Raw genomic sequence first — 27,619 nt, forward strand, 5'->3', positions numbered from 1 at the left:
GTAAGCCGCGGGTGTTTTAATGTTACCGCACCGGTTTCCCGCTACTTTATTTTCCATAATGAGGGTACAAATTGTCTCGCTCTCGTTCTGCTTCTCCTACTGTATTTAGTAGGGCTGGGCTTAAAATATCGATATCGAATAGATATTGCTTTTCATAGCCCAAAATTGATTCATAAAACCATGTATCGACACTTTTAATACGTCTTTTTCCAGTAAATTAGTGTGCCCGAGGCGAGCACGTACTTGTTCAAAACCTCCTGTGAGCGTTGTTCAAATGTGCCCTTCTGTTATTCAGAGTACCCCAAAAGGAGCCCAGTGCTTTCAAAGAAAGGAAACAGCTCAAGCATGAGCTGCTCCGAGCTGCTGATTGAACTTTAAAAATGGGCTGCGTTTTAATGCAAGCTGATCGTATCGCGGGTCTCCCGCGCGAAAAATACACACATGCAAACACACACTGTTTTGACAGAAGCACTATGGAAAAGCTTCTTTCTTTTTTTTGCAGTAGTTTTAAATTGCCTACCTTAACTTGTGCATCATACATTGGAGCCAAAAGTAGATTCCTGATCGTTTACTGTGCATCTTGCTGATCTAAATAGTGAATAAGTCATACTGCACTATAACTTACACAAGACTACGGACTACTTCTTCTACTTCCATTTGATGGTTGTCAAATACTTGTGGCTCATTAGCACCCCCTTCTTTAGCAATGATACCTATGACTATGAAGAAGGCCACTGGCGGTAATGCATGTCTAGTACTTCTTTCTTATCACGGTTGGCAGGTGCTTTTTGTGCATTACCGCCACATTATTAAACGGAGTGCATGTATGTGGCAGTAATTAAACTGTACATTAAATAAAAGAAAAAGCGAAAGACTGAACACAAATACCCCCAAAAGAAGTAAGGTAAGAAATTGGACATAAAAACACAAAATGTTGATGTATAATTATGAACTATGACTGTGTCTCTTATGTCAATTTGTTTTTATTTATTTATTAAGCACTGGAACTTTAGCATAAAAACCGTCACAGGAATGTGAATGTTGTGATTTGCCAGAGTGTTTTTGCCACTTTATTTACATAGCGCTGTTGTTGTAATTTATTTCAGTTATTATTTATTGTTTTGATCAGGTTATGTTCAATAAAATATACACGATTAATGTAACTGCATTGGATTCAATTATAAATGTAAATACTGTATTCATATTTGTACTGATGCTCCAAGTAAGAGAAAGAAGTTTCTACTATTTGCAACATTGGTACTTCTGAGAAATCTTCCAAATAAAAGTAAAATTGGTACTGCATGAAATCCTTAACTGAATTGAAAATCAATGTGAATCGTGAATCGAATCGGGCCCTTCTGAATCGAATCGGTTTTGGAAATCTGAATCGATACCAAACCCTAGTATTTGGGCTCACTTGGTTTGTTTTGCTCTGCCTGACACTCTTGCGCTTCCTTTATAGTCCGCCCCCTTGTAATCTGATGGATAAGCCTCACCTTTGTATTTGCCGCAGGGTCGCATGAAAGTGAAAAAAGTAGCGGCTTATAGTCCAGAAATTACTGTAATCGTTTGCAAATAATGCAAGAAAACGGTTACCCTTAAAAGTTAAAAGGAAACACAAACTAGCGCTTCAACACACTGCCAAATATGTGCAGGCCAAAGACACATGAAAACAGCTCAAGTTGTTTGGCGTAAAAGTGAACAAAAGTTTCAACCAAACATTGCTGGAGCACTCAGACGCACTCCTTATGACAAAAAAACAAAGCAGACAGTGGATGGATAATATTGAAGTAGTTGCGTATTGTTCAGCCAAGATAAACAGCCCACGATGGTTATTTTGCCGTGACTGGCAACTCGCCACCTAATCGACATGACGTTGCAAGCGCTCGTAAGGTGTGCCCGTCCGGCGTACACTTCTGAAGATCTGTGTTTTCTTGGTATTTATACATGAAGCTTTAAGCAGTACAATTAGACTTCACAGGGATAACACTACCTGACAACCCCCCCCAATTCAAGCTGTGGCACTTACAGTTACGCTTTATTTGTACTTTCTTTGCATTTCAATTGGGAAAAATGTGTCTCAGATATTTTGTGCAATAAAAATATTATTATTCCGAAGCACCAATTACAATTCTATTGTTCAAAAATTATTACCAATATCATAAAAACTGTTCAGGATTTTTTTTAGTTGGCTTGTGTACATGTAAACGAACGCCGCCGTTCTTTCTGCTCCAGCAATGCGCGTGCGTTCCAATGACGTCATCTTTGTTTACAAACAGGGTAAGGGTCTATATTACAATCATTAAAAAGCAATAGACTAAGGAACTTGGCCTCAAGTTAGTAGAGTAATGTTATTATTTGGTTGTTGTACTAACAGCAGCAACTACTGTTATTATTTTACAGACAGGGGAAAGGTGTGACTTTAGAATTAAACAAAGACTTAACAGATGGATCATTTCATCTTACCATCGCCGAGGTCCGAAGAGGGCCAGTGGGGGCTGTTGGTCACCGCCTCACTGGGGGTCACAGGCATCTCCTGCCACACCTTGGCATTCGGGTTTAAACTGGTGCCTTTTGATGTGACCTTTAAAGTAGAAAAAACAATGCTAAAGTGAATTTCACAACAAGGTTATTTTAAACTTGACAAAAAGAATAGTGTTAAAGAATAAAGCATTTAATGTGAAGGAATAAATGGGCACAAGGATATAATCAACTTTTGAAGTAGTTGAGTTTTAATAGTTGAAAAAATACTAAGTTTTTAAATCAATGAATGAACCAGTGATTTCAATCTCAATCAAAATAATCATGAGTATTATTTTTTTCATAATCGTCCAGCCATAATTGAAAACATTCCGAATGAAGATCTGAGGTCACCCATTTACATGTGACGTGATCAATTCTGATCTAGCGTTTACATGCTCCCCTCATTTAATCAGATCAGCCCGTGCGTCGATCATGTGATTTATCAAGATGTTCATTCTGCATTTAGCACAGTAGTTGTGAAAGTTTTAACACTTCTATTGAAGCATCATCTTGATAAAAGCAATTTCCAAGGGCTGTGCAATAAACCTAATTAATTCGATAACTCGTCATTTTAAAAGTCAAATCGTTGAAAATAAGTTAAATCGGGAAATTGAGGTGCATATAAATACATACTTTTCTTCTGAATTATTAAAAGCCATTTACATTATTGTTCTCTGAACATTTTGCACAGGGATGATTTGTTTAAATAAATCACACTTCTTTTTTTTCTCTTTTTTTTTTATAAATGTTGGGTTTATTGCTTTGATCAAAATCATAAGAGTCCAGATTGGACAAAAAAATTAATAAATCAAGCAAAGACGATATTCCGGTCAAAGGCAAAGCATTGACATATGTGGCAGCCATGTTGGCAGTAGTGACAGTCCTGTGAAAGACAATTAATGGTGTGTCACGCTGTATCTTCCTTTTCTTATTTATGGCAGTAATTTTACTGGAATGAGTTCTCATCATGCATTGAGTTTGTGTACGCAATACTACAAAGTTTTTCCCACAGATTTGAAATCTACTTGGGTGGGTGGAAAAGACTAGCAAAAATGTCAAAAGTGGTCCTAATTCTTATTTTCTACACGGTGCAGAGAAGAGGGCCAAGACGATTTGGCCTGATAATGCTAATCATACACTGACTGTATGTATTGGGTGTATTATAAGTCACCATCACTGTATCATTATACATTGCTGTCAGTAATATTATACTTCCCTTCCCACTAATGTATTTATTTGGGAGTCCTGAGCCTTTTGTCCGTTAAATTGAGGATCCACTGTACTCCTTTTACATGGGCTCATAACATCCAACCTGAGGCAGTCGGCCCTTCATTACAAACTCCCAATCTTGTCTTCATAAAACTCAACCTCTGAAACCTAGCAGCCGACCACTGGTGTATGAGTACGTGTGAATGGGTGAATGCTTTATTGTAAAGCGCTTTGGGCACCATATAGTGTAGATAAAAGCGCAATTTTAAAAGCAGTTTGGAATGGCTGTGTTAACTTGAACAGCAAGCAATTTATCATAATCAGCCATCTATGTTGTTTGCATTTGCCTCAAACGTTTTGGGGTCAGAATGAGGACAATCTGACTTTACACCTTCCTCAAATGCAGAAAATTTTCAATTTATTCATTATTTATTTAGTACTTTATGCATTTGCAATGCCTCGGACTTTAGTGTTAGGTTAAGTACACAATCGTAACCATAAATGTTAAATAAACCAAAAACTAAAATATTAAAATTTGGCATCATTCCTTTCGGTGTTTCTGTCAAGCATTTCTCTTTTTTTTGTTCCAGCCAAACGTATTTGGTTAAGAGGGGGCACTTGGAAAAAAATTCTCACCTGTATGGGTCTCTGTCTGTACCCAATAAGTCTGCCAACTCCTCGTCCATATCATTGGGGAAGCGCGATGACGCGTCATAGCTGGGGTTTTTTTATATCCAACATGTAAAATCAACGCATAATCTCTGAATTGGCTACTTCAGTGATATATTAACGACCACATAATCACTGTATAGCATACAAGCAAAATTTGGGGATAACAACATGCAAACTGTTCTGTGGACATTATATAATAAGAACAATTGACCATTTGTTCCTTTTGTTTTAGACTTATTGGTTTGTCTGAAAGAGTACGTTTTTTTTTATGGACATAAATGAGCCCGCAACTGAAACACCACCACCATATTAATAGCTTCTGTTAATAACCCCTTTTGTATGTATAACGAACAACAACCGAGCAGTAAACGTCATTACTGTACTAGTTATCTTTTGACATTCAGCAGCCACATGCAATCTTCAGTCCCTGCCCCCCGTGTAGGTGCAACCCTCCCGGCCTGACAAGAACAGCTGGTCACAGGAAAACGCTTCTCTTCCCTGGACGCCATTTAACGACATTACAGATGCAGTCGTCCCCAGACTCGCCTCTGAATGACAATGCGTGCCTCTGTCACACAGTCAGCCAAGTGGAGTCCAAGTCAGCTGACTGAGCTGCGCAGGCCGGGTCCTCGCGACGCATGTCACAGCTGCTACTAGCTAGCCTAGCTTTAGCCACACGACCGATAAAGCTAACGGCAACGTTCAGGGCGAACGAACATGTAACTTCCACTGATAATCATCTAAGATGGTGGCATGCGGAGTGTGAACGATAGGCTGGTCCCTTTTGGGAAGAAACAAACGCGTTTATCAACGCGCACAGCGACTTCATAACTTATTGGCTAATGATTAGTCAGCAAACGACTTAATGAGCTTCCCGGTGAGCAGCTAACGTTTAAGCTAGCTATCTGTCGCAGGTTAGGTTCAAATTAAGAGTGTTGAAAGCGTACGTTGACGGGACTGTTTGCGCATTAGAATCCATATCACGACCACAGACAGACAACGTTCTAACACTCACCAGGACCAATAAACAGCGACATGTTTGTGACTCAGTCTTTATCGGGTTACATTTGGCAGTTGTCTAAAGATATGGCTCATCGTGCAGAGGTCCCGGTCACAGTGGGTCGTCGTGTCGTAACGAGCTACCTGGTTAGCCATCAGGCCTCACTCACCATGCCGCCTGACCCTCCCTCGTTCCTCGGCGGAGCCTCGTCCTCCCCGCCGGTCTTCGGTCCGGGATCAGCCTCCTCCTGCAGCAGCGGCGGCTCTCCGCTCTGGTCTGAACTCATCAGCCGCTCCTGACACACTTCCACTCCTTCGCGTTCTCCCGACCCCGCCGGTCTGCCTGGCGCCCACCTCCTCTGCCGGCAGTCTTCACCAATCTGTCGCCTCTTCTCGACTGGATTGGCCAGCAACGCTCGGCAACTAGCTTACCTCGCAAGCTAGCTAGCTAGCTAGCCGGCTACCAGTTGTGCTCAGGACCTAGCGTACCACGAATCAATGAAGCAGGCTAACGTCAGCTAGCTCAACGAGTAAAACTTGTAGTCTGTGCTGCGATGCAAATAAAACCCACAAACTACAACCACGACTTCTCAAACGGTGCAACGTCCTCGGTCACTTTGTTACACAGCACGTCACTGAACCGAGCATTCCAGACTGGGCGACTGGGCGACTGGAGCGGACACTAGGGACACGCACCTTCCCTCGGCGCAGGCACACAGTCCGCCGACGTCCCGGCAACCACCGCGAGTTCTCGGTGACCTCTGCGACAGCCACTTCCGTTTCCGGTTACCCTTTTTGTAATTTTTGGGTGCGTTCGGAAATAAGCACCGAGCGCGCACTGCATCTCTTCGACTGTTCGGAAACTCAGCCAGAGCATTGTTCAAATGTAACGTTTGGTTATTCCAGTGGACCAGTGCCCCCAAAAATGCAGTGAATTTCCGAATGCGCTTAAAGTAAAAAAATAAAAAATAAAAACTGTACTGCCTGACATACTTGAAGCACCTTATCCCCAGTTGGAGTGCCAAGAGCTCGGGATGGCCTGATGAAAGATGAAGCCTTCAGAACACTTAAAGAAAAAAGTGTACGCTTAAAAAAAACTTCATTTGGAGTGGATTTTCAGATGTGCACCAAGACTCATATTGATGGGTATTTATTATTTAGCGATTTGACCAGATTTTCATCAGTAGCTGTCAGACCATGACCCCCATCTGGATGATGGTACAATCTGCAGATTGCTCCTCTGGTTGTAGTGGGAGCCATTCCCCATCTGTGCATGGTTGAGCGGAAAAGCCCAACGCCTTAAAGGATATGCCATCTCTGGCTCAAAGCGTAACTGCAGCATCTGTGTCAGGCTCGTTCACGGTGCGCATGAGACAGCCACAGTTGACAAACGAAGACACAACTTCAAATCAGGTAATAAAAACTTTGCCCCTCTCCAAATAAACTGTGGAGTGTGCGGGTCCGCACAATACTATAAAGGGAAGACAAAAACTGATAGGTGCAATCAGAGTAAAAGTCAGGACTCTTCATACTCATCTGGGCATTGGTGGAGCATGCATGATGTAGAAAAAGCTTTAACATTACTTTTTTAAACGGCACAATGCACCTTTAAAGCTTTCAACCAAACACAAAAAAGTTCAGCTCACTAGGCTTCATGTGCTCACGATTACAAATCCACATGGTGGCCAAAATCTTGATTGACATTTGAATTGTGTGTTTTTTTTGTTTTTGGTATTTTGCAGTCTTGCAAGTACACATGAAAATATTGACTGGAATGGAAAGGATTCAATTTAATTGTGACTTATTACTACACTCACAACAAATGTTTTTGCCAATGTTGGGCTCTGTGATGTGTCACTGCACTTCTAAATCAAACCTGTTTGTCACTAAAGAAGAAAAAAACTTTAAAAAATGAAATAAAAACTCCAAAAGAATAAAAACTTGTACTGTAATAATAATTTTAAAAAAGCTTCTCAGTCTAGTAATAAGTAAATAAGTAAGTAGACTCGAGTGTGAAGCAGTAGGGATGAAAATCAGCACATCCGAATCTGACACCATGGTTCTCAGTGGGAAATGGGTGGAACTCCCTCTCCACGACGTGGATGAGAACCTGACCCAAGTCGAGGAGTTCAAGTCTTTTGGGGTGTGGAATAGTGGCTGGGGAGAGGGAAGTTAGGCTTCCCGGCTAAATCTGCTGCCACTGCGACCCAACCAGGATAAGTGGTCAAAAATGGATGGATGGATATAATGAGTATCACATCACATCAGCTACAACATCATTGTTTTGTTAAACAGAAAATCACAACAAGTTTAAAAGAGTTTAATCCTTCTCTTATTGTTCTTTTAATACGGCTTCAGAATATAGTACATGAGATCATATTTTAAAGATGACGTGCGTGTTCGTCCATCGGTGACCTCTAGTTGCAAATGGGGCTTCTCTTTTTGATGACATGCTCCATAAAGGCATGTTCCGACGTGTCCAGCTTGATGTCGTACTTGGCCAGGATCTTCATGATGGGCCGTATCTTCAGCCACCACTGCGTCTTTGGAATGCGGTGCCTGCAACATATAGGGGTTGGGGATGGGGAAGAAATAGCAATGAGTCCCAAATACTCTACAAGCGCTCATGTACACGCGGTGCATCGGGAGCGTGAATGTCATACTCGAAGTCGGTGTCTCCCTTAAGTTCAGCCAGGGGCTGGAAGGTGAGTGCCCTCTTCTTCATGCCCAGCACACAGGCAGAGTTGGCTGTATTGGCAAAGATGCGACCTGCGGGAAGCCATCCAAGAGTAAACTTTACTTGTTCACAGTATAGTACAATATAGCAACTCCAAATTGGAATGCACCAGAAGCCTTGATTAGATTTTCAGTTGGATCGTGCACGTTTTCTTTTTGTGAACAAATTACTTTGATTTGGATTTTCTGTCACAAATTTTGAGTTCAACTGTGTGTGACTCTAACAAGGGAGCACCAAGTGAAGGTGTAGGCCTTTACAGTATATTAGCTTTACAAGCTAGACATTAGCAAACCTATGGTCTGAAACTCTTCCTCTACCTTTTTCATACATTTTGAAACACCTCCCAGAGAGATTATGTGGTGACCTTTGGGGTGGGGGAGTACTGTTGTGAATGTGCTTTGGGTTGGGTCATGTGTTTTAGTCCCATATTTGTCCCTTGTGATGATGATGTCAGTTGCTATGCAGTTGCTCGGTCTTGTATTTGTCAAACTCATTTTGTCATATAGGCATCTATTCTGTCATATAGACATTTGTCAGCAAGTCAAGATTTCTTCCATACAAGTTTGCTTTCAACTCCACTTTATTTATAAAGCACTTTGTATGCAGTATATCAGAGGTGGGCAATCTCGGTCCTGCAGGTTTTGGAGGTTTCTCACTTCCAACACAAGCTGATTACAATCAACGGGATCGTTATCAGGCTAATGCAGAGCTTGCTGATTAGCTAATCATATATCAGCTGTGTTGGAGAAGGGCAACAAGCAAAACCTGCAGGACTCAGGCCCTCGATGCCCATCTCTGCAGTATATAATGGTTGTTCCAAAGTGCTGTACATGGAGTAGAAGTCAGTCATGCAACAAAGACCGGTAAAACAAAAAACAATAACACCCCAAAAAATATCCTATGTAGGTAGGCCAGTACATAAGTAAGTAGGTGGGTACAGAACGTATTCAGACCGCTGTAAAATTATCACTCTTTGTTTTATGGTAGCCAATAAAAAAAAAGTAAATAAAAAAAGTTAATTTAATTTCTCATTAACTCATTCACTCCCAGCCATTTTCACTGAAGCAACCCCCTTCGCTCCTGCAGGTTTTACTGGATTTTGCAAGTCCCACAGAATATTGTATTCTATTGCTATAAAAACATGGAACCTACCAAAAGAAAGATTGGCGTCTCTTCTTTCATCAGAAAAAAAAGAAGTATATTTCTGTTTCAGTTTTGCAGCAATTAGCACTAGAATATAGCTAAGTTTAATCATTATTCACATTCCTGTTGAAAACAATGGCAAAAAGAGCTTGTTGCAAAATGGCCTTGTCTGATCTTTTATACTCTGCTGCCACCTGCTGGCCGTTTTTTGTAACAACTACAATTGCTTTAAGCCCCCTCTTCATGTCAGAAGCTGCATTAAAGCTTTTTGTAAGCTTTTGCATTAAAAACAAACAAACATATAAACACATTTTTGGGAATGAAGGACAAATTATTAAAAAACATATATACATGTTTTTGGGTTGGAATTGTACACTCAGCACTCATCTGGACAGACAAAAGCAGATATGTAGAATTTTTGGGAAATTTATTACAAACTCACCTGGTCATAAGTATTCAGACCCTTTGATCAGTATTTAGTAAAAGCACCCTTTTGAGCTTGCAGAGCCATGAGTCTTCTGTGGGATTATGCTACAAGTCTTGATTTGGGGATCCTCTGCCATTTTCCGTTGATGGACAGCCATTCTCTCAAGATGCTCAATTGGGTTTGGGCAGGGCTCTGGCTGGGTCATTCGAGAATGGCCACTGAGTTGTTCCAAAGCCACTCGTGTGCTTAAAGTTATTGTCTTGTTGGAAGGAGAACCTTCAGCCAAGTCTGAGGTCCTGAGCACTCTAGAATGTTTTCTTCTAGGATTTCTCTGTACTTTGCTGCATTCATCGTTCCTTTAATTGCAACAACTCATCCTGTTCCTGCAGCTGAAAAACAACCCCATAGCATGATGCTGCCACCACCATGTTTCACTGTGGGGATTATATTGGGCAGGTGATGAGCAGTGCCTGGTTTTCTCCAGGCATGCTGCTTAGAATTAAAGACCAAAAAAATCAGTCTTTATCTTATCAGACCAGATAATCTGATTTCTCATAGTCTGGGAGTCCTTTGTGTTTTTTGGCAAACTCTATGTGGGCTTTCAAATGTCTTGAACTGAGGAGAGGTTTCCATCAGGCCACTCTGCCATAAAGCCCCAACAGCTTGAGGGCTGCAGTAATAGTTCACTGTGTGGAACTTTCTCTTTACTGCATCTCTGGAGTTCAGCCACAGTGATCTTTGGGTTGTTCTCTACCTCTTTTAGCAAGGTTCTTCTCCTGCGATCGGTTTCACTGGATGGCCATGTTTGGAGGAGTTCTGGTCGACCCAAACTTCTTCCATGGAAGGATTATGGAGGCCATTGTGCTCTTAGGAACCTTGGGTGCTGCAGAAATTTTGGGGGGACTTTGGCCAGATCTGTGTCTTGCCACAATCCTGTTTCTGAGCTTCTTGGGCTGTTCCTTTGACTCCGTGATTCTCATTTGCTCTGACATGCACTGTGAGCTGTTAGATTTTATATAGACAGGTGTGTACCTTTTCTAATCCAGCCCAATCATAATCCAGCCCAATCAGTTTAATCAAACATAAATGGATCCTATTAACAGAGTTGAGCCATCTAAAAGAGGATCAGAAAAAATTGGACAGCATGTGAATTAAATATGAGTTGGAGTCTGAATAATTATGACCATGTCATATTAAATTTTTTATAAATTTGCAAAAAAAAAGGAGGGATTGTTGTCTTTGTCTTCCATGTGTTCTGCATCCCATTCCAAGGTTTCTCTGTATCCAGCTCGTTCAAGGGTCTCAGTCAAGGTTTTTCCGTCAAGTGTTTTCTTCGAGGCCATCTGAATCCAGCCCTGCTCTCTGTTTTTTAAGTTTTTTTTTTGTGTGTGTGGCTTTTTTCACCTTTATTGGACTGGACAAAGGGATTGTGCAAAGACGCATGGTGAAAGATCTTTCTTTCTGTATTCTCCCATGTTGTGAAATATTATAGGAGAAGATTAGGTGCTTTTTTTGTTGGCAAAAAGGGTTTGAACAATTAATTTACATCAAGGGTGCTAGTAATTTGATGTATAAAAAAGAGATTTTTTTTTAAAGATAGAGTCCAATGTTTAAATAAAAAAATAAACACTGGATGTATACACATGAAATCCTTCTCAATCAACACCTCTGGTCTTCTTGTTAATGTGTGGTGGTGATTTTGTCATCAACCACCACCCCCTCCACCCTGTATTTTGCCATTTTGTTGTGTTTTGCCATAAGAGGGACATTTCCGGGCGGAAAGGCAATGTTTACCCCTCCAGCCAATCACAGTCCAGAATTAATTTGATAACTTCATTGTTTTTCATATACAATTAATACCTTTAAAAGCACATTTTCCACTGGCTGTCAACTGAAAATGACATCACCTGTACTGAGGAAATAGGTAACGTCCAATCACGGCTTACCTGTTTTCTGGGTTTGGTCAGCAAACTCAGCCATGATTGGTCGTTACCTGTTTCTTCAGCAGAGGTGATGTCATCTTCAGTCGACAGCAAGTGGCAAATGTGTTTTTAAAGGCATTAATTGTTAATGAAGAATAATGACGTTATCACAATGATAGACTAAATTTTATCTTCTTATTGTTGAAAATGCCTCAATGAGTCAAGTATCCCTTTAAGCATTATCTTTGCCTCTAGGTGACATTGCAGTTATATCAGGTAAACATTCCAATGCTGATAAAAGTCCTCACAAGCTACTCCCACTCTCCCACACCTTGCAGCTGCCACCTGGGAACAAATCATTTCAGTCTGGCCCTTTGATATTTGGCTTGTTTTGCAATATGCACTCTTACACTAACATGTTGTTAGTCATTCTGTCTGTGACTCCTTCCAAGCAGGGAAGTAACAATCTCAAATGTTCAGGATGCTGAACAAAAGTCCTTGAGTCAATCTTGTCTGCTCATGTAAGTGTGCTGCTTTTTCTTCTTTGCCAACAAGTCAAAGGAAAAGGCAGATGTACAACTTTTGGGACTTCCCACTTCAAGGTTGCATTGTTTATATAGTATTTTGAAAACGATCTTTCAAGTAACCTCACCATGCCTGTAGCACTCTTTGAGCTTCTCAGTCAGCCATAGCACAGACTTGGCGCCCATCTTTGTGCCAAAGTTCCTATCAAAAGGTGTTGGCGTGCCACCCTGTAGTGAACAGAGATTGTCAGGCGCACGGGGAGAAAAGTGAGTGGACACTTGGACAAGGCAAAGTCACCTGTTGCATGTGTCCGAGCACATTCTTGCGACAGTCAAAGACGCCTTTACCTTCCTCAGAGTACAAGTTGAAGATGAAATCAGTAGTGTAGTTGGCGTTTGAGTTTTCATTCCTGGAGTAGAAAGAACAGTAATTAATTTCCCCATAAGTGAGGCCAAACAGTAATTATTGTAGACTGTAAAAAAAACATGAAAAAAAAATAAAAACACAATCCAACTATTATTTTTGCAAATGTTTGTTGTAAGTTTTTTTTGTAACCAAACTCTAGATAACATTTTTATAGTAAATGCATCATGTTTAATTCAATTGTTACATTTTGTAGGTCTGGATACATTCAGCAACCCACTTTGTGCTTTTATCTCTTGGAATGTTGTGTAAAACAACCCCAGTCCACTCTTGATGATGAATTTGCAAACTTTTTGATTAAAGGCCAGACATGGGTAAAGATGTGTTCGGCAGACAATGGATGATGTAAAGAACACTGGTATGTGGTATTCAGGTAGGTATCTCAGACACAAAACTGCATTTATTTTTTGCTACGCCATCTAATGTGGCCGGAGCATTGCATCATCACATTTTTAGGTGATGTCAAGGAGACACAAGGAGGGCCCGTTTTTCACTGCTTGCACAGTACATGTTTCTGTTATTTATACTGAAACTGTAGCTTTCAGCAAGGCAAATTTCAGACTAAGATCCATTATTAACTCATTTGCTCCAAAAAAAACTATAAATACGTTCTATTTTAAATATTACCATGCTCCCAAAGAGGTATTTCTAAGTTTTTTTTGTTTGTTTGTTTTTTATGTTAGAGCATATAGAAGGCTTTGATGCAGCATTTGAACTGAAGAGAATGCTTGAAGCAATGCTAGTTATTACAAAAACAGCCAGCGGGTGACCGCAGAGTATAAGAGATCAACCACGGCCATGTTCCAACAAGCTCTTTTACCCAGTGTTTTCAACAGGTCTGTGGATAATGAAGAAACTTAGCTTTATTCTAATGCCAATTGCTGAAAAATGGAAATTGATAGAAATGTACTTTTTTTTCCCCCTGATGAAAGAAGAGACTCCAATATTTTCCATGTTTTTATAGCAATAGAACACAATATTCTCTGGGCCTTGCAAAATCAGTCAAAATCCAGTAAAACAGCCAAGAGCAAAGGGGGTTGCTTCAGTGAAAATGGCTGAGAGTGAATGAGTTAAGTGCATCATATCATAACAAAATAAATAATGACAGCCAGACTGATCTGTATTTTCTGAGGCTAATGCCGATTTCGATATTTGGCAGGAAAAAAATGCAGGAAAAAAATGATCCAATTAGCAGATTAATTGAAGAAGAAAAAAATAATAATTTTATTGCACCAAGGAGATTTTAATTGAAGGCAGAGCTGTTTTACAAAACAAGTCTATTAGTTTTTGATTTACTTTACAACAGAGGAAATTTGGAAAAAATTGGCCGTTTTTTGGCGGGTAGGGTGGGGGTGATCAATGTAATTATGTCTTCTTTTTCTTTTTCTTTTTAAATGGCTGGTTTTAAAAGGCCTAATAATGGCCAATTAAATCGTCCGTCTGACTAATTGGTAGCGTCCAACAAATAATTAATAACACTTTCAATGAATAAGTAATTATTAATTTGCACAAATATTTTAAATACAGGGAATAAATGGTTTCCCTCAACACAAGATTTATTATTATTATTTTTGCATCATAAATGTTGTTATTGTGAATGTCACACAGCCAGTAGAGTTATTGGTGAGTAGGGTGTGCAATGTTGACTATTTAGTCATGAATAGAGTCAATAGAGTTTGTAGTCAGAAATAATGTATCCTAGCCTCCTGCTCGTATCTCATTCTACCTGAGAACCAAGCCTCTCTTCACTGTCGTCTTCATCTTTTCCACAAGATGCTCAACATTCCCCTTGGAGACAAAGAGCGCAATACACTCAAGTCATTCTCGATGCAATCCATGGAGGCTTTCTCCATCATCAAATGTTCACCTCCAGGTCTTTAATGTTGAATTTCTCCTCAAATATGTAGGCAGCATCCGCCCCGGCCGCTAGCCCGGCCATGGTGGCTAAGTAGCCGCAGTAGCCTCCCATCGTTTCAACGAGGAACACGCGACGTTTGGTCCCCGCTGCCGACTGCTTGATTCTGTCGCACGTCTGCAAGCAGCAACAGAGCAGCGTGTGGACGACCACCTCGAAAATGTGTGCGTGTATGTGTACGAGGGTTGTGCTACTGACAGAGGTGATGGTGTTTAGGGCGGTATCAGCGCCAATGCTGAAATCAGAGCCGGGGACGTTGTTGGAGACGGTGGCGGGGATCACAACCATGGGGATGCACATCTCCTCGTACTTTTCTCGGGCCTGAACCATCTCCAGACCTCCCACGTAGGCCTGTGAAAAAACACACACACACACGCACACACACACGAGGAGATCATTTGAGGTGTTGTTCCCTTCACTTGATAAAAAAGTGTAGTCGAGTAGTGTCCAGTCGTAGGTTAAAGATGACCTAGTATGACTGCTTTTTTTTTTAAGTACATTTTTTGTGGACATGAGACTGACAGTTGCATAGGTTGCAATTTTCCACATAGACAACGCAGAGTACTCAACATAACACGTTACTCGCCGCTGCCTAACGCTATTGACCATGTGGCAATCGGCTTTTAGCATACAAATAGCATGGCTTTTGTCCCTTTAGGGCCACCGTAGCTCTCTCTTCACAACACTAATTGGAGGGTGTGTGTAATATGTCATTATAAATTAAATGTCACTCTGAAAGGGAAGAAAGTTAGTGTTTGGCCAGCTCATCCTACCTCAAATCCTCCGATGATCACCAAGGCGTGGATGTTATACTTTGAAATGTTCTGGCTGATTTCCTCCATCAGCTTACCTGGAAGCGTTCTTTGAGTGGATAAACAGAAAGACAGCAAAGCGTTTTTTTTTGTTATGACAAATGGAAAAGGGACGGGGGGGCAATTTGACATTGATACAGACTGATACAGAGAGTTACAAATACAGTAGTGTCACGATTTGGACTGAAATATTTACCACCAGAAACTGAAATTTAATCATTTATATTTAAATTTCAACCACTAAACTTGAATAATTGCAATGAAAAATTGTATTGAATTCAAATTAGCCTACATACAATGAATTTGTATTGTTTAATTTTAATCACTGCATTAAATATGCAGTGATTCTGAATTGTACAATGTGAATTTGAATGTATTAATTAATTTGTAAGTGAAGTACTTGAAACTTGAAACTAAATTTGCATAGTCATATAGTTCCACCCAACCAAAGTGTGTGGAAAAACGTCTCAATGTCCAACCAAACTTGGAGTCGATGCCACGCAGGATGACAGCCAATCCTGTGAGACGTCAGCTCCATAAATGTGATTCTAAAGGTTTAACACACCACTAGTTTGTTTTGCTCTTTGGGATGCCACCCACAGAGAAAAACAACAATGCTGCACTTAATGTGAGATCGGAAAAGGTCACCTATTTACATACAGCTAATGAAGTTAAATGTAACTTGAGAAATTAATTCCCTTTTCATGATTTCCTATGGCAACAATTGTTTTGAAAAGTTCCACTTTAGAGGCTCTCTTGTGCAAGTTTACCTCTTAGTGCCCAACATTGAGCCCCCCAAGCCAGTCCAGCCGCTCACTGAAGTCCAGTTGATAGGCTCAATCTGTAGCAGGAGAGATCACATCCTTGGACTCAAATTGTAAGGGGGACCCCCCATACTACCATGTTGGGGGGAAATTACAACAAATGTGTTTATTCTTGTTTTGTGGAATAGTATACATTTCATTCTGAATATTTTATTAACTCATTGACTCCCAGCCATTTTCACTGAAGTAACCCCCTTCGCTCCCAGACTGATTTTGCAGAATATTGTGTTCTATTGCTATAAAAACATGGAACCTACCAAAAGAAAGAATAGTCTCTTCTTTTATCAGGAAAAAAAGTTTATTTCTGTTTCCGGTTTGCATCAATTAGCATTGGAATATAGCTAAGTTTCATTATTATTCACAAATCTGTTGAAAACACTGTCAAACAGAACTTGTTGCAGCATGGCCCTGGTTGAGCTCTTATACTCTGCCACCTGCTGGCCGTTATTTGTAATAACTACCATTGCTTTAAACGACCTCTTCAGGTCCGAGGCTGCATCAAAGCCTTGTTTATGCTCTAGCTTAAAAAACAACAACATAAAAAAACATATAAATACATTTTGGGACCATGGCAATATTTAAAATAGAAAGTTTCTATACGTTTTGGGAGCAAATGAGTTAATTACAACACTTTCATCATTCCGTTTATTTATCTTTGCTGATCAGCAGCAAGGAATCATTCGACTTAACGGTGATACATTTGGTTTGTTCGCAAATAACGTTGTGTCTGGAGGTGTGTACATCATCAAGTAACGGGAGCTACCTGTCCATGCGCGAGTCCATCAAAGCCGTCGTGGACGGCCAACAGGTTGTGACCCTGGATGATCCCCATCCTGACGGCTGCACGCACGGCTGCATTCATGCCAGCACAGGGGGCGCCGATATTTATGATGGCCACGTTGATGTTGCTCTGTCACATGGAAGGGATGGTTAACAGGTGAAGAGAAAAAACAAACAAACAAATTAAAAACAACTAATGACTGCATTAAATCATTTGCCATTTAGTTCTCTGGTCTGTTCTTTACAGTGATTTTCTTTAGCAATTCAATAACGTCAATGATTTAATAATTAAAATAGCGGAATTTGCATGTCCTGCTCAAATGCATGGGAATCTCTTATACTTTTTGTAGAACAGATTCTTAAAGATGACTTATTTTCTTTAAAAAAAACTTTTTATCTTGAATTTTTTTTCGATGAGGTGGATGGTCCTTACTTTAACATCTGGGGGGTTAATGTGGGCCAGCAGCTTGTATGTGTTCCAGTTGTTCTCAAAGCTCCTGCAGGTTGATAGCAGTAGCAAAATTTGTTGAGCTGATTTTGTTTCTTTATGCATGTAACTACTGTCACTTGCTAGCACATTTGATAATAACAGGAACAATGCTAATTACTTAGATTCATATAACAAACTTACTTTCCTCTGAGCTTGATAGCATCCTCGAATCTGCCTTCGGCCATGGCAGCAGTCACATCTTTGGTCTGGAAGGCAGAAATAGCAAAAGAGAGACTCAGACTACCAATCACATCTTAGAGCAGGGGTATCAAAATACTTTTCAATGATTTAAAGGTCCATCCATTTATCAAACTTGGTCAGACCTTATCTGACAATACAGTCATATTAATAACAAAATGTTTTTATTCAAACCAATATATGTACTGTTAATTTCGTTTTTGACATAATTTAAAATAAATGTTTGATAGCTGAATAACATACAAGCCCCTTTCATGAATCCAAAACAAGATGCTCCAAACTGAATAATTTTTTTTTCTTTTTAAATACAAAGAACTACAATAAGGAAGGAAACATTTATTAGTGCCTTACACTTTAGATGTGTGTGGGTGTTTTCTGATAAAGGAAAGACTAACCATACAGATTGGTAAGTGAACCCAACCAGGATAAATAATAATAATCAAACAGTACACTAATTTACACATTATATCTATCAGAGGTGGCAAATTCAGGTCCAGAAAGTAAAAACCCTGCCACCGTTTGGCTTTAGTCCCAGGTGCTAGCTAGCTAGCAAGAGCTAGCTCCGCCTCCCATGATACTTGTTTATCGGCTAGAGAGCTAGCTAGCTAGTGTTAGATTATTAACATTGTTTTTCTGTTTCAATTTATATTTTAATTGTTTTTTATATTAGTTAGAGCTGTGTAATAATAAGACAACAGTTAATTCATATGTTAGTCAATCTATAGTCTTTTGTTCTCCTCCCTGGGAAAGAAATGTAAGAGTAAGGGTTCTGAGTTATCTAAATGAAAGGATGTTTGTAAATGCAATCAGAGGTCGATCCATAAAAATCCCTGGTGCGAGGAGGCGCCGGGGCCAATTGTTTATCCACATCTTGAGTGGACTAAGATAGGAACTGAAGTAAGATTATCAAGTTGTGTATTTCACTCTGCTGACAGGACAAGATGACAGGGGGAGTAAACTGTTTTTGTATAAGTGAGGGAGAGCGGAAAGAGAGGACACACTTCTAGACCAGATGCTGTTTGAGCAAGGTTCTAAAGTGACTTCAGAATTCTGAATAAAAGCTGGCAAAACTTCTCCACGAGACTTCAACTTTGAGTTTTATTTGAACACGCAGGAAATCAAAGAAACAATTTCTAACACTAGCTAGCATCAATGGCTAAAGCCAAACTGTGGCAGGGTTTTTACTTTCTGGACCTGTATTTGCCATCTCTGATATCTATGAAGAATGGTATTGAGTAAGAACATTTTAAAGTTAACATAGCACTTCCTGTTTTAAGCTCTCAGGTGACATCACTGCTCATGCATAAGCCACATGAACTGGACCGCTCGAATAACATATAGGCTACCATAGAACACAAAAGTTACAAATGTTCAAGGCATCTAAATTATAGATTAATTCCTGCAGTACCAATAAAATGCCATTAGGTGAAAATATACACCATAAACACATCTTGCTCCCTCGCCACAAGGTGTCAGGCTTCTCAAAGGGTGAGTACTTATACTTTATTATAGTTTTATGATACAGTGTTTAACTTCTTTGTGAATAAAAGTTATTTTTGACATTGGAAATCTTATTTTCCTTTTTCTTAGTCCCAAGTGATTGCAGTTTGTGGCATAACAGACTGACATACCACTTGCACACACTCCATGAGTGGCAGCCTAACTGCCTGGTTGCCAGACAGGCTGACCACGCAGGCTGGGGTGTCTGTTGTGGCCTCCAGTAGAGCCATCACAGCCTCAACGCCCATTCTGCTGCCCTGGCGGGGACAAAAAACACACACACAGTCAGCTCATAAGGTGTTAATGTGGCAATTTTCATTAATGCAAGTCAAACGGAAGAGGTTTGACTGATGTACTGACCAAGATTCTGTCGAAGGCAGAGGGCGTCCCTCCCCTCTGTACGTGTCCAAGGACGGTGGTCCGTGTATCAAAGCCAAGTCTGTCAGTTACCAGCTGGAGAAGCATAAATCCATCCGTTAGTGCAGATATTACTGCACTCAGCGCATTGAAATACGTCCAAATCCTTACATATATGGTTCTGCATGCAGGGTTTTCTGTAGGTTAAATAAACATGAGTTATTGTAGAAGTTTGTGAATATGTTTAGAGTACTGTTACCAATATCAGACAGGTTTGACAATTAGTTTCTCAACCGAACCTAATTAAAGAGAAATTATTTAAAGTCCCTGTAAAGTGAAAATAAATAGTCTAAATGTGGCATACAATAAATAAGAGCGTAATTAATAACCTTGCCAAATTTGAATGATAAAATAAAAAAATAAATCGGCACGTATATAAAATGAGGCTTCAAAATTGTGAACAATCAAGCCGCTCTCTCTGCTCTCAGACACTGTAAATGTGTCTGTTGAATGCACTGAAACAGCTGTCAACCGAGTACTGCTGCTTCAACACGTAAAAATGGACGCTACTAAAGTGGTGTTGCAACTTTCTTATGCCTACACATAACTACATAATTGAGCTGTGAAAATATATCAACATTTACTCTCTGATGGCCAATGGGTCATTTCCGCACCATGATAATGGAGCGATTCAAGGTGGTCACGCCAGCGCAAATCCCCGTCCACACAATGTCTTTCAAGTTGCACTTTTCTTTTTTTGTGCTGAAGTGCACACAATCAGAACTGACAATGAGGCGCTCTAAAGCAACCAAGTCGGCTTGAAGCCCTTGTCCACACACTGGCTGTTAAGTTGCACTTAAAAAATAATATTCATATATTTATAAGTAAAAGGCAATTTATAACTTTGATTAACCATACATTGGTGTATGCAAACAACTTAGCGCATCATGGAGAATTTTCAACAAACATTCTTACATCAACGGCCTAATCTTTTTTGCAGTGTGTCCCGTCAGCGCACACTGTGCTCATTTTGTTGTATTTGTATGTATTTTAGCTTGGAAACAACACTCCATGTTGGGCAAAACCTACGTACATTCGTCAGGATCTTCTAGTAGTTAACATCTATCCGTCTGGAAAGGGTCACAAAGCCATTTCTTAAACTCTAGGACCCCAGTGAACCACGGTGAGAGCCATTATCCACAAATGGAGAAAACATGGAACAGTGGTGAATAGTCGGCCTACAGCAATTATCCCAAGAGCACAGTGACGACGCATTCCAGGAGGTCAACAAAGGAACCTAAAGACAAAACCTAAAGAACAACTTCAGGCCTCCCTCGCCTTAGTTGAGGTCACTGTTCATGATTCGACAATAAAGAAGCGACTGGGCAAAAATGGCATCCATGGCAGAGTTTCATGGCGAAAACCATTGCTGACCAGAAAGAACATAAAGACTCCCAAGACTTTTGTGACAATATTTGATGAACTGATGAAATTAAAGTTTAACTTTCTGGAAGATATGTATCTTGTTACATCTGGTGTAAATGTAAGGTCATTTCAAAAAGAGAACATTCTATCATGTTTCGGTTGGGATTTTGTTTGTCTGTGTTTAGTGTTTTTTTGTGTTCCTTGTCTCGTTATGTCTAACCACGTCCACCTGTATGTTTTCCCCTCCCCATGTGGTCAACCAATCAGTGCGCTCATTTGTGTTTCCCCAGGTGTGTCTCATTAGGTCTTTAGTGTTGGTGTATTGAGGCCCGTCCACACGAAAGCCAGTTTCAATGTATCCTCACAAGTTTCTTACCGTTTAGTCCACACAATTGCGCGGTTTCGGAGCTTGAAACCGATCACTTTTGAAACCGGGCTCCAGAGTACAAAGATTTCAAAACGTGTTTGTCTGGACACCATATGCAGGATACTCCTCCAGTGATGATGTATTGGTCGAAACTCGATGACGACGTATTGGTCGAAACTCGATGACGACATATTGTCACAGATTTATGACGTTTGCGCCAATTCTCGCGTAACTGCGCGCGAACCATCAGTCTGTCAACAACAATGGCGGATAGCCGCGTGGTAGTCGTTTTGCGCAGTCTCCTTAGCGCGCTTATGCTTTTGCAGCAAGATATTTTGCTTCTTTATTCCCAGGTTCAACAAGCGGTGTTGTTCTTGAATCACCCGCCATTGTCACTTCTCCTGTGTTCATCTTTTTCATGTTGTTTTGATACATTCAAAGCCATGTTTGTTCCGTAGATTGCAATAAAGTTAGAAAAAAAAAGTGTTTGTCTTCTTCGCTGATTCTCTGTGGTTGTGCTACAGCGCCACTCCAGACTTGGCATATAAATTACAGCCGTTAAACATCCTGAGCGTCTTCTTTTGGACACACGAAAGTCTTGAAAAGCTTCTGTGTGTACGAGATTTGTTTGAGACGGGGCCATAGTCTGTTGTGTTTGTCCAGTTGGTGAGAGTGCATTGTTGATGTTACGTGTGGCAGGTTGTGTGTTATGTTTTCTCAGTTCAGCAAAGTTGTCTCAGTTCAGCCAAGTCGTCTCAGCCACGTCTTCTCAGCCAAGCCGTTACAGCCACAGCCAAGTCATAGCCACAGCCTCAGCCAGTCAAGCCAAGTCAAGTCACTCCCTTTTAAGGCAAGTCCGGTACTGTCACGCCACGCTTGGTTCAGTCCAGTCACGTCCAGTCCTGTCACGTCACGCTTGGTTCAGTCCAGTCCAGTCACGCCAAGTCCAGTCACGTCAAGGTCTTGGTTTTCCTGCCCACTTATCTTGTTAATAAATCACCCTACGTTTACTCATTACCTGTCTGATCACTGAGTCTCCTCGCATCTGGGTCCACATCTCTCACTCCGCCTCAAAACCGTAACACATTCATACCATTAGTGTCATGTACTTGCCTTTTAGCTGTTCCCTCTGATTGTACATGATGATTGAAACTACACACCTGGAACAGCGAGCATTGCAGTCACCATGTGAGCCTTACCTTCTTAATGAGGTCCGATGAAATGGGTTTGCCATCTCTGGACATGGCACCCTCAGCGACGATTATCACATTCAGACGAGAACCCCTGGCCCTTTGCTGAAAGCATACAGAAAGTTAGCATTATTGCTGTGCGTCATGCAAAGTGGCCCATGAGCAGCCAAGTGGGGAGTGCGAGCAGGGACAGTACATTTGCCAGCCTCCTGCACAAGTGTTCCTCCCAGCCGTCATCTGGTGGCATCTCTGGAATGAACACCCAGTCTGCGCCACAGGCCAAAGCTGACACCAGCGCCAGGTACCTTGTGGCCCAGTTTAGACACAGACGCACAATTCTTGTAAGATGACCATGTTCTTTTTGCAGGAAAAAAATGAACAAAAAGTAACAGTTTTTTTTCTTCTAATTTATTTTGTTACAAACAAGTAATACATATGGTGTATCTATATGTATATCTATATAGATGTAAACCCAATTCCAATGAAGTTGTGACATTGTGTAAAAAGTAAATAAAAACAATACAATGATTGGCTAATAACTTTCAACCTATACTCAATTTAATACAATACAAATATTTAATATATTTATATGTATATATATATATATATATATAACCCCCTGTACCCAGGCATCGGTGCCGGACAGCGGACCGGCGAGGGCACCCACGCCCACCCCACCTCCAGCCGCGTGGTGGGACAGAACACTGGGGGCGGAAGGGAAGATGGGAGCACCGGGGGACGGGCGGCAGCCCTGAACCCCAGGCCCAGCGGGGAAAGGCCCCGGTCGCAGTTATTTCAAGTAAGAATTACTGTATGCCACCAAATATTTAATGTTATTCACTTGTAAGTTAATTTAATAATATGCGTTCCAACACTTTTGCTCACTTGAAAAGTGGGTGGCTTCAAGTAGAAGGTGTTGTTTAACACATCTAGATGTAAACATCTTTAAAATAAAAGCTGGAATTCTGAACTTTATTTCATATTCATCTTTTGATCTAAAACCCAAATGTCTTCAGTATACTGTACAACAAATACAAAACAAGTGACCTTGCCATTCCAACACTTTAACAGGGGAATGTATATGCACCCCTGGACATTTCTCTCTATACAGTATATCTGTCTAGATATCCACCTATCTATTAAATAAACAACAAACTTGCCATGTACTGACCCACAGTGTCTGCCCATCACTTCCAGGATGAAGGTCCTCTGGTGGCTGTGAATACACACATTGAACAATAGTTACTATCATGACTGCATAGCCATATATATCTACTGTATGCGTGCATAATACTGTATTGTTTATTTATCCTCAGTAACAGTACTAGCAGTAATAGAATTGTGTCTGACCTTTGTGCAGTTGTGGTGATAGCATCCACCACCTCGATGATGCGGTGCAGGGCAGAGTCTGTACCAATGGTCATGTCGGTACCGCAAAAGTCATTATCGATGGAGCCCACCATGCCCACGATGTTTAGGTGGGAGGACTTTTTGGCTTCTTCATCTGTAATCTTACCTGCAGGTATTTGATAATGATCAAAAATGACAAGAAATGCACATTACATCTAATTTGCAGCTTATATACAGTGCTGTAAAAACATATTTGTCCCCACTCCCCTCTGATTTTTGTGTGTGTTTTGTCTTTGTGAGATTAGTTGACTCTGGATTGCTCTAAAACATTTAACTCATTCACTTCCAGCCATTTTCACTGAAGCAACCTCCTTTGCTCCCGGCTGTTTTATTGAATTTTGACAGATTTTACAAGGCCCATAGATTATTGTGTTCTATTGCTATAAAACATGGAACCTACCAAAAGAAAGATTAGAGTCTCTTCCTTCATCAGGAAAAAAGTATATTTCTGTTTCCGTTTTCATCATTATTCATAAACCAGTTGAAAACACTGGGGAAAAGAACTTGTTGCTACATGGCCCTGGTTGATCACTTATACTCTGCTGCCACCTGCTGGCCGTTTTTTTTGTAATAACTGCCATTGCTTTAAGCGTCCTCCTCAGGTCAGAGGCAGAGCAAATGAGTAGAGTGTCATAAATACGCAAAAAATCCAAATCAAGAAGAGGGCAAATATGTTTTCATGGCACTGTAAATAAAATATTGGATTTAGTATTCTCTTTTTACTTCCATAATTCAAAGCAATGTCTCCTTACCAGCTCGGAGCAGGTCAGCCAGTAGTCCGCTCCATTCAGTCCTGAACTCATTTGCCCCAGTCAGGCTGCCGTCGCCACCAATGACACACAGGTTGGTAATTCCGAGCTTAACCAGGTTGCAGGCCGCTTTCATGCGGCCTTCCCTGGCTCTGAAGTCTTTGCAGCGCGCACTGCCAATGACTGTCCCCCCCTGATGGCACACCAAAATCATCAAAGGCTATTGGATGCAAACAGCATATCTTTTGTCCGTTTAGGGCCACTGTAGGTTCTTTTGTGTCATCCAATTCCATATGCAACATTCACTAGCAGACACACTACTACTTACATGGAATGAGTGTACATGCGTGTCATCAACTCACCAGCTGAAGCATCATAGAAACACTCTCCCATGTGGCTGGCCGAATATTTTCTCCTCCATCCACGAGGCCCTGGTAGCCCTGACACACACATTGACATAAGCAGAATCTTTTTCATTACAGTCATATATTAACATCAAGTTGTATTTCAAGACAATGTTTGTTTGTTACCTCATGAACAAAGTAGACTTTGGCTCCAGTGTAGAGACCTACTCTGACTGTGGCTCTTACAGCGGCATTCATGCCTGAAACACACACAAAGTGGAGAATCTGTTTGAATTTAAGTCTTGTTTTCATTTATGGTCAGATAATGGTCAGTAGTAGTTGCACTAGTAGCAGTTCTACTAGTACGACTGGTAGTAGTAGTAAAACAAATAGTCATACTGGTAGCAGTGGTCGATTCATCGTACTACAGTAGTTTTAGAACTGCTGGTGTGGCTGAACCCGACTGAACTCTAACCCAGTGTGTGGGGTTTGACAATTAGTTACATGGATGGCCAATCACTTGGCCACTAGTTTTTCCGTGATTGCATGTTGTAGCGACGTTGCAGTTTTTGATAAGTTGACTCTGTACTGTGATGATGTCAGAAACCCGATTAAAATGCACCGAAAAGACCATTTGAATTGCAGAGTTGATTCTCAACAATCTTGGTTATGAAAGGGAGGTTTGAGATGGGTCTATAATTGAAGTTGCGTAGACGAACGATTAGTTGAACGAATCTTTTGAACGGTTATTTTTAATGAACTGATTCTAAAGATTCAGCTCACTTAAAAGAACTGTCAAGCCCATCACTAGCACTTCGATTGTTTGTAGCATGTAGCCGCTGAGCTTCTGACTCAGCCATTCATTGTTGTTGCTCCACCGATCTCACCGCATACTTTGAGAGCCGCAAGAGGACATCAGTCTATGAAGTGAGGCCAGCTGCAGACTGATGAAGAGGAAGATGAAGATAAGCTTGCACGTTTCCGACATTTGATACATCAAATCTTGGGATTTACATGAAAAAATCTAGTAAAGTTCTCCGCCTTGTAAAATTTATTGAGAATTTCTGATGCATCAATCTTTACTAGGCTTTTTCAAGTAAATATCACTCCCCATTTTTAGAGTGTAGGCGTTTCCCCCGGACGAGCAGGAGAGCTGGTAGGATGGTCTTCCGCATGCGCATTTGACAGAAACTGACAAACGGATGTTTGGCTTCTTTTCGAGAAGATCCTTGAATACAGATCATGATGGCAACTACTTTCAGGGGTTTAGGAAAGTCGCCCGACTGAAGTGAGCAATTGATTATTTGCTGCAACTCAGCCAGCACAGATTTAACAATACAGTAGTTTTGAAAAAGTCAAATGATATTGAGTAAAGACAGGTAGTTGAAAGTTTCAGCAGCTGAACCAATTCCGCTAGATTTTTTTTTAATCAATTGCATCAAATTCTGACATGGTAATTGAGCTTTCCTTGGCGGTTATAGGTATTACATAATTTTATTATTTTGCTGATTCCGTTCACGCAACTAATGAACTCAAACCTTTAACAGACATCCGACCTTTTATTACACTGACAGCAGACGAGGCCAAAATAGGAACAAGGAAAAGGACAAGAGGCGTGTTAATGACGCTCCCTATGTTTCGCACCTGGATACTCTTGAATGGCAAATGCCACAGTATGTGTTTGTGTTGTGACAAATTCGCAGGCTGCAGCTCTTGTTTCACTGAACAGCTGCTGTCGATGGCGGGCTCGGTGGGAGGAGGGAGTTTTTCCCCACCGTGCCGGAAAGTCACCACCACTAAAATTAGCCGCCAAGATGCAAACTTAAGGAATGCGTGGGACGTTAGAATATCATCATGCAAAAATGAGATAAATTCGATGACATCACTACTTTAAGGTGGACAGAAGACGTATCCATCAGAGATTGGCATATCTTGACTGTGGTTGGGTAAGAAAATGATTCTGCATGTTAAGATTCTTATATATAGCACCTCAATTAACAGACAGCAGGAACACAAGTGAATCCATTTTTATCGCGCAGACATGGCACAAAAATTCACACTTGGTTGTGTTATCAAAAAATCAAGTAAAGTAACATGGATAAATGTCATGCACCGTAATTATTAAGCTTTGTTTACTTCACAGGCACACCAGCAATCAGGAAACGATACCATCTCACCTTGAGCGTCCCCTCCAGATGTCAGCACAGCAATGGAGCGTCCCAGCCCCATCTTGGTGGGGTCTGTGATCAGCTGGAGGTTCTTAGACATGTTTCCCAAGTGAGGTCTACGATGAATGGGAAAGGAAAAACAGAGCAGTAGAGGCTGCTCTACTCCTGGAAGTGCACAGCCTTTATAGTCCATTGGGATCCTGAGCCCACTCCCACTGACACCCTCCTCCACCAGCACTCAGTCAACTAAATATACATCCAAGCACCTGCCTTGGACATGGCAACACAAAGGACATGATCCTCATTGATACACAGTATTTGAACAACAGCTCCTTTCACCAAAACAAAAGGAAAATGGTAGAAAACCCCTCCATGAACTGTCACCTTACCGTGGTGGAGGGGTTTGTATGTACCAATGATTCTAAGAGCTATGTTGTATGGGGCCCCTGGTAGGGTCACTCATGGCAAACAGGTCTGAGGTGAAGGACCAGACAAATCACAGCTCACAGA

At 40.9% G+C, this 27,619-nt stretch overlaps 2 protein-coding genes and 1 pseudogene across 3 annotated transcripts in view; all 3 read right to left on the reverse strand.

Moving 5' to 3' along the window:
• The window catches only part of larp4aa (La ribonucleoprotein 4Aa), a 29,920-nt gene extending 23,769 nt beyond the window's left edge, over nt 1-6,151 (reverse strand). For both annotated transcript variants that reach the window (XM_086068136.1, XM_086068135.1), the window contains exons 1-2: nt 5,574-6,151; nt 2,467-2,584 (exon numbers count right to left, since the gene is read on the reverse strand). In XM_086068136.1, the coding sequence (XP_085924262.1) occupies nt 2,467-2,584; nt 5,574-5,690 (235 nt within the window). In that variant the 5' untranslated portion in view covers nt 5,691-6,151. The remainder of the gene's footprint in view (nt 1-2,466; nt 2,585-5,573) is intronic.
• Nucleotides 6,152-7,701: 1,550 nt separating this feature from the next.
• On the reverse strand, nt 7,702-27,304 carry LOC147178210 (ATP-dependent 6-phosphofructokinase, muscle type-like). The gene is made up of 22 exons (XM_086067211.1): nt 27,119-27,304; nt 25,128-25,201; nt 24,960-25,037; nt 24,601-24,790; nt 23,789-23,954; nt 23,610-23,654; nt 22,635-22,743; nt 22,448-22,543; nt 19,460-19,552; nt 19,231-19,356; nt 17,543-17,607; nt 17,345-17,408; nt 16,895-17,041; nt 16,078-16,148; nt 15,269-15,356; nt 14,694-14,846; nt 14,448-14,612; nt 14,307-14,368; nt 12,455-12,566; nt 12,285-12,384; nt 8,067-8,172; nt 7,702-7,962 (listed from the first exon to the last, which is right to left on the reverse strand). Exons 1-22 carry the CDS (start codon nt 27,300-27,302, stop codon nt 7,821-7,823), a joined length of 2,436 nt encoding a protein of 811 aa, XP_085923337.1. The 5' UTR covers nt 27,303-27,304; the 3' UTR covers nt 7,702-7,820.
• Nucleotides 9,481-10,690, reverse strand: LOC147178211 (uncharacterized; annotated as a pseudogene).
• Nucleotides 27,305-27,619: the final 315 nt, after the last annotated feature.

Source organism: Leptonotus elevatus, chromosome 2 (genome assembly GCF_054856555.1).
Source record: "Leptonotus elevatus isolate MCC_2025b chromosome 2, RoL_Lele_1.0, whole genome shotgun sequence".
NCBI classification, from domain to species: domain Eukaryota; kingdom Metazoa; phylum Chordata; class Actinopteri; order Syngnathiformes; family Syngnathidae; genus Leptonotus; species Leptonotus elevatus.

Excerpts from the sequence above, each read along its gene's own strand:
- LOC147178210 (XM_086067211.1), bottom strand. The coding sequence starts at position 27,302 with ATGGACTATAAAGGCTGTGCACTTCCAGGAGTAGAGCAGCCTCTACTG. Across the intron at positions 23,955-24,600 it reads GGCTGACCTGCTCCGAGCTG|GTAAGATTACAGATGAAGAA; the intron begins GTAAGGAGACAT and ends AAATACCTGCAG. Across the intron at positions 17,409-17,542 it reads GCTATCAAGCTCAGAGGAAA|GAGCTTTGAGAACAACTGGA; the intron begins GTAAGTTTGTTA and ends ATCAACCTGCAG.